This window comes from Morus notabilis, unplaced genomic scaffold (assembly GCF_000414095.1).
Source record: "Morus notabilis unplaced genomic scaffold, ASM41409v2 Scaffold285, whole genome shotgun sequence".
NCBI lineage: Eukaryota > Viridiplantae > Streptophyta > Magnoliopsida > Rosales > Moraceae > Morus > Morus notabilis.
In genome coordinates this window covers 76,059-82,972 of record NW_010363065.1, presented here as the reverse complement: position 1 = coordinate 82,972, position 6,914 = coordinate 76,059, and the positions used below count along the sequence as shown (strand labels likewise).

The following is a 6,914-nucleotide window of genomic DNA, read 5'->3' as shown; positions in this document are numbered from 1 at the left end:
TCCTGAAAGGTAATGGCATATATTTCCCTTTGCTTAATTATTATGGACCTCCGGTAACATTCCCACAACAAAAGAGAGAAAAAAATAAGCCAAAATCAGAAGACAAAATGTGATAAAGAAATAGATAGCAAGTATATTTGGTCATGGAAATTGACCTTAATATCTACAAAAATTTAAGCTTTGGGGCTCAAATTCAGTGAATCAAGAACCCCAACAATTCAAGTACATGACTTTTCTCGAAGACTCCTCAGACTGTTTCAAATTAGTCTCATCTCTCAACTTGGACACAGCAGCAAAAGAAGAGTATTGAGAAGAAAATTTATTGTTCTTGGCTTGAGAAAATGATATAATATTGCTCTTGGCATTTTGTTGAAGCGACCTTAAAACAAAATTCCATCTGCAAACTCCTAATTGGTCTTTCAAGGCCTCAACTGCTCCATTGCTTGCTGCCATAACCAAAGCTGATCTTCTTGCTGAAGCCATTCTGGTTTCTTATAATCTTTTTGCTTAGAAAGGAAATTACGAGAAAGAAAAGGAACTCGGGAATTGGTATAATTTGCTTGCTTTGTTGATGAGATTAATTAGGTGGGGATGGTTTTCTTATATAGGAAAAGTGCGCACAAGTTTATAACCTTGGGAATTGAGAATTGGGAAATAAAGCCAATGGTTTTTTTGGCACTAGCTAGTATTGTAAAACAAAACTGCTTGCATTATTGGACAAGAAAGTGTAAAATATTTGCATCAAGTGTGTCAAACAAAAGTGCGAAAAAAATTGAATTTCAAAAGTGTCAATCAAGAATTTTGCGGAAATTTTTGATAAATAGCTGTGTCTGTTTTACATCTTAATACGCAAGTGATCGATCGTATTAGATGGTTACTGTAGTCTGTAAAAGAGTAGTGAAAACTACGTATAGATTTTGGAGTCCAGATTGGTTTATAAGGACTAAAAAATATTAATTGAAGGAAAGTTGGAGGAAGATGAACACTATATCGTAAGAGACAAAATGATGGCAGGATTATCCAAGGAAAAAAAAATTAGTGGAACTAAAGGAGACAAAAACAGGGGAAAAAAAAAATCAACATGTGAATGATGTAACAAATGAACAAAAAAAAAATGTGGATGCACTCAGATATTTACATCTGTGTCCAAATTACAAGATCAAAGAATAACTACTTAATGGGAGACCAAAAAAAAAAAAAAGAGTAATTAAGAAAAAGAACAGAAACTATCATTGTACAATGTGGCCAAATCTGATATAGTTGGACCACAACTAATGTGGGTTTCAAGTGATGTTATTCAATCAATCAATCAAACACTTAAAAGAGCCAATCAGTAGAGGAATTATAAAGCTTTCTGTACAAAGAAAGGCGAGCGAACAATGGTATTTGGTTAGCGGCTTAACTGAGATGAGCAATGTCAAACCCTTCCGGAAATTTAAAAGTATCTGCTGCACCAAATTTTCTTCTCTCCTCTGAATCTTCTGTACTGTCGTCTTCAAAGCTATCTTCATCTTCATCCCCATAACTTGCTGGAGAAGAGGGATCATACACGCTTTTGGAACGACATGATGGTCTGGCAAGCATGCTCACTTGACCAAAGTGAGTGATTTCCACAACAACTGTGTCGTCGTCGTTTGGGAGAGGTTGTTTCCATGGCTCGCCGTCTATTCTCATGAATGTATGGTTGGCTGCACCCTTTTGAAACTCAAAACGAACTCCGCTTGCCTATGTTTGCAATGTAAGACATTGGAGTGTTAAGAGACGAGATAAAAGAATATGGATAAGTTTCTCACAATGATGACTTGGTGAGAGAATTTGGTTAAATAGATGTTGGGTTTTTAGCACTATTGCCCCTACATCTTTTGTGTTTTGGCAAACTGCTCCATAATTTCCAGCGCTTATCAAACCTTTGCGATCTGACCTAAATTAATAACGTCATTTAAATTGGTTATCGAAATATCCCCTTGTGCCTCATTTTACCCCCTTAGAATTTTTCGTGTTTTGACAAATTTCTTATGAGTTCTTATCGTCACTTAATTACCTTTTCTCGTCACCAATTTAAACAGCGGTATCACTTTGAGCCACGTTACAATAATTTGACAAGTTTAGAGAGAGAATTCTCAAAATAAAAAAGTATGTGGAGCAACTTGCAAAAGCACTAAAGAAGTAAACTGCCAATAATCGAATATGTGCATTGGTACCTGTGCAAGACGAGTGCCATGACCTTTAGGAGCAAGCAAGACAAGTCCATGCCAACCGTTTCTGAAACCAACAATCTCAAGAAGGCCGTCATCTACGTAAGGAGGAGTCAAATCCCTCTGAAAAGAAGAAATTAAAGTACTAGTCAATCTGTGTTGGTGAAACAAATTGAGCATAAGCAAAAGCTTGTTAACAGCCTATCAATGAAACAAAGAGGATAAGAATTGAGAAATACTAACATCTCGCAGTTTCCTTCCATGGGGCTTTCCCCATGGATTGAGTCCCCCAGAGAAGCTAGGCAAGTTGAGGCAAACAATAGACCTTATGCTGAAAAATCAAAGTTGAAAAGGGCAAATAAATAAAAAATGATTTTGAATGGAACCATAATGGGGAAGCGAATGTGATTGGCATTAAAATCGGAGCGTGATGAAACCTCCAATCTGAGTTTAGACCATATGCGAATAGAAGGTTTTGTTTTGCTCATCACCTGTGAGGTATCGAGAGTTCCTCCCATTGACCTTGTTTCTTCATGACCATAATCTTTGTGAGCTGTGCTATGTTCCTGTTTTGAGACAATGGCATTGTTAACCATACATATCACCAAAGCAGAAAGAGCTGATTCAATTTTAAAGTCTCAAGAACGAGGTTTTGTTCTTCACAATTCCCCCATGGAGAGGCACTTTTCTTCTTTAATTTAGAATATTGCAAATTGAAGCCAGTCCTAAGAGTCTATCCTTTATTACTTATTTAATTTTGGTGAACAATGAGAAAAAATACTAACTTTGAAGCGGGATGAAGTAGAGAAGCGCAAAACCATCCTTGAGTGCATCCAAGCTTCAAATAAGTGCTCTGAAACAGTCCAAAAAGAAAAGGGGAAAAATGAGAGATAAGTTTCAGTTCTATAACACTTTTTTGTTTTTTTGTTTTTGTTTTTTTGGCTACGACGTACTATTATACATTTGGATGAGTTTCAAGAGATCACAAGCTAAGACGGATAATCTTAGCACCATAAACTTAACAGTGGATAAGCACATATTGTAATAGTAACTATATTACGAAGTGCAGAGAATAACGCAAGTACCTGATTAACCAATTGATTTTTATACTTTTCTGGATGCAACTTCCTTTCAGAGTGGAAAGCATATGATACTTGAGCATCCATTCCTGTACAGGACGACATATATACTCTAAGAAACTGAGCAAGTATATTGATACAATGTTAGTGTTTTTTTCTTTTCGGTTGGTGAGATTATATAATGGTAATTGCTAGCTACTACTCGGTACTAAACTAGAACTAGCATTTTCTTTGTATTCTTGAAGGTATTATGCATTGTAAATAGAGGAATCAGAATATCATTGTAATAATTCAACTTTTTTTCCACGCAAGAACTAAATGAACAAAGTGAAATGGAACATTTCTATATATAGCCAAAGGTTGACTATTAAATAGTAATACTTCTTATTTTCCGTTATATGATTAACAATAATATTTTAATAGCCGTTTCTATGCATCACTCGCCCCTCCCCCCCCCTAATATGAGGAGTTTCTACACATCACGTTAGTTTGTAAAGGAACTCATGAATTCTTACCCATGCTGAAATAGTTCCAGAATCCTCCACGATAAGTGTGGTAGCCTTCCTGAAAAAAGACACGAAAGTGATAAGCACGCAAAGCAGTGTAACATTTAAGAAGCAACAGTTTGGTTCGTACGAGTTCCATGGAAAAATTATCATTTCGATCCTTATCCTCTTAACAGTTATCTTGTTTTCCTTGGTCCAGTTAAATATAAGTCTTTAAGCGAACTCAGAAGGCCATAGCCTAACATAAGAAGGAAAAGTTGATGGGAAATGGTTTGTGTACATTAGAAAGCTGATACATCATTTTACGTTATAAAGACAAAAAGAAGAGTGGAACAATAAGACATACCACATTCAGAGCATCAGTCTGGGAGACGCGATGGAAAGCATGCAATGAATGGGGAAGCTCAAGAGGTGCTATAGGTTCGCAAGAGCCTTCCTTGGGAGCCCTCATTCTCATGATAATATGCCAGCTGAAATTGGGAAAGTTTAATAAACAAATAAATAAAAGAAAATCCTTTCAATCCTAATATTGGAATAAAAGATCCAGTAATCCACCAACAGTAAGCTTCTTCTTAGTTAGAGTTAAGAAGGAAAGTGTATACTGCATAAAAACCACAAGCCAGACTTTCCGAATCCTTTAAAATGAACAAGGTTTGGCTAATTGACTAAGATGAACTTATCACTAAGTTCAATTATTATTTTGACAGTCAAAATTTTTACAAATTTTTCAAAAAGAAAAAAGTTTCAGCCCTTTCTTTGATTCTTCAAGTTATCAATTTGTCAAATACATGCATGCATACAGCTGGTGCAAACTGCATAATTTACTCAAATCAATACTCAAACTGAAACGATATTGTCTGACAACAAACTATTTATGAAGTGATTACACATTATTAGGTGTACTCAATTAAGACCTTTTTCGTTAAAAATGAAATAATCAATTTGTTACCTGTCGATTTTCATTTCCTTTGCTGCCCTTACTTGATACAAGAAAGTCTCCACAGATTGTTGGTCTGTGCCAGGATTTTTCTTCCCCTGTACATTGCAGACAGACCAATTAGCGCGATAATACAACCCAACATTGAGTCAATGAGACTAAACAGTTTTGCATCCCTGATAATCACTAAATAATAACTATATTTCTGAGAAAAAACGTGAGATTAAATTCATAAAGGTATCTTTGTTCAATAAACTGAAAACGTTGCAAGTGTTCTAGGCAGAAGGGGTAAAAGACAAATAGATATATAGCCATGAGAATCCTGATGCATTAACGTTATACTACTTTTCAAACACACACAAAAAAAGTTCATTTCTTACCCAACCAAATGAAAACGGGAGGTTGTTTCCAGTTCCTAGCGGCACCGTAGCAATTGGAGGTGGTTGTGGTAGTTTAAGATCAGAAACTACTCCAAGGAGCCAGCCGGCTGTACCATCTCCACCTGCAACCTGTTAAACCAAATCTATATGAGATATCAGAGCCGAATCAACATCAGTAAAGGTCCCATTCTCTAGGCACTTTCAACTGTCTACGAGATTTTCGTACTTGACATGGTAACTAAACATGTAAGACTCACAATTATTCTCAGCCTCTTCTCAATTTCAGCAGCAAAAGCATCTCCACTGTGCTTGAGTTTCCCCAGATTAGCATAAAGCTGGTGCAACACCTTATCAGGAGCATTTTCTCCCAAGTCAAAAACCTGAAAAATCGATCAATTCAAAGTCAAACTTTTCATCGCATCTAAAAACACAAAATCCCACCACCCAAACTTTCCAATAAAGCACCTGATTCTTATTAAGAAGTGATCTATATGTAACAAGGAGTTCTCCCCCAAGCTGACCGCCACTTTTCGAATTTATAAACACTATGACAGGACATTCTGGTATATCCCTAGCATCCGGAGGCTCCGAACCCGGTAACAAAAGGTAATCCGGAATGTAAAAGTCTTTCAGCATATTCTCAGATTTCATATGGCTCATGATTGTTTCCCAACTGCAACATTTTAAAATTTAAACAGGAAACATGGTCAGAAACAGGATCTTCCAATTCACATAAACTTTTCAGAGGAAGATTCATATAAGAAGCAGAGCATAGAATAATAAAAAGACTAATCTTCTTTAATAAATGTCAAAATATAAAAGTCCAATAATTTTCATTTGACTGAAATTGGATAAACGAAAAAGCGAAAATCTTTTTGGCTTTTTGATGAAAAGAGAATCACGGAAACAGTAAGAATCTGATCCAAACACCAAATATTTTTAACCAGGAGAGAAATATACCAAAACAGAAGAAGAATCAGATTCACTTTTATCACTAAACTTGGGTCAAAATCGTCCAATTCTTTGAACCTTGTTCGACAAGGAAAAAAAAATCAAGAAGAATTAAAACAAAACCTCTTGGAAAGAAAATTTTGAACGAAATTCCGAAGCTCTCTGGCTACAGTCTGAGAACCGGATGAGAACTCTCGCAATCGATTCCCTGTGTGAGGCGAAATTCTGTTACGAAACATTTTTTTTCCGTTGAAACCAATCAGGTTTTAAACCTTTTGGCCTTTTGGGTTTCCCGTTTACTTTTGGTCAATTTTCTCAACAACCAAACAAACAGCATTAAAGCAACGCGTTCGGAAACGAAAAAGAAAAAAAAAAGATTCTTTACCTGTTGGAGAGAAACTTCAAGGATGTTTCGGAGGAAGGAGATTCAAAAGCGAAATGCACTGTTTGGAACGAGAAGCGATTCTCGGATTCTTTGTCGGAATCAGACATTCGAATGCGTTTAAGATACGACAACGGGAAAGTGCAGGAATTCAGTACGAGATTTTGACATTTTTCTCTTGTTGGGGTTTAGCTGGACGTATTTACAGGTATGTTAGTTTTATTAGTATTGACATTTGCGAACTTATATTTTAAACTCGTTGTAAAATAATTTTTTTTTATAAAAATAAAAATAAAAAATAAAAAAAAAATATTTTTCATTTCTCTCTCATTTTATATTAAATAAAAAATAATTTTTATTTTTATTTTTATATTTAATTATACAAAACACCATTTAATAAATACATAAAAATATACCTTAAATACTACTTTTAATCTTTATAATATTAAATTATTTAGATTTTAATTAAATAATTCTATTATTT

At 35.1% G+C, this 6,914-nt stretch overlaps 2 protein-coding genes across 5 annotated transcripts; both read right to left on the bottom strand.

Moving 5' to 3' along the window:
* Nucleotides 1-201: 201 nt before the first annotated feature.
* On the bottom strand, nucleotides 202-741 carry LOC21401676. Its single transcript, XM_010103452.2, has one exon. It carries the CDS (start codon nucleotides 481-483, stop codon nucleotides 202-204), a length of 282 nt encoding a protein of 93 aa, XP_010101754.1. The 5' UTR covers nucleotides 484-741.
* A 361-nt stretch (nucleotides 742-1,102) lies between these two features.
* Nucleotides 1,103-6,633, bottom strand: LOC21401675 (diacylglycerol kinase 5). 4 transcript variants are annotated; one of them, XM_024169123.1, is made up of 14 exons: nucleotides 6,434-6,497; nucleotides 6,172-6,256; nucleotides 5,563-5,770; nucleotides 5,355-5,477; nucleotides 5,098-5,226; nucleotides 4,730-4,815; nucleotides 4,127-4,250; nucleotides 3,790-3,838; nucleotides 3,281-3,363; nucleotides 2,981-3,048; nucleotides 2,687-2,761; nucleotides 2,439-2,526; nucleotides 2,202-2,318; nucleotides 1,103-1,725 (listed from the first exon to the last, which is right to left on the bottom strand). In XM_024169123.1, the coding sequence occupies exons 3-14, from the start codon at nucleotides 5,755-5,757 to the stop codon at nucleotides 1,399-1,401; spliced, it is 1,464 nt and encodes a 487-aa protein (XP_024024891.1). In that variant the 5' UTR covers nucleotides 5,758-5,770; nucleotides 6,172-6,256; nucleotides 6,434-6,497; the 3' UTR covers nucleotides 1,103-1,398. The 4 variants fall into 4 exon arrangements, with proteins under 4 accessions (XP_024024891.1, XP_024024890.1, XP_010101753.1 ...); XM_024169122.1 differs by lacking the exon at nucleotides 6,172-6,256 and having other exon boundaries at nucleotides 6,434-6,633; XM_010103451.2 differs by lacking the exon at nucleotides 6,434-6,497 and having other exon boundaries at nucleotides 6,172-6,353.
* Nucleotides 6,634-6,914: the final 281 nt, after the last annotated feature.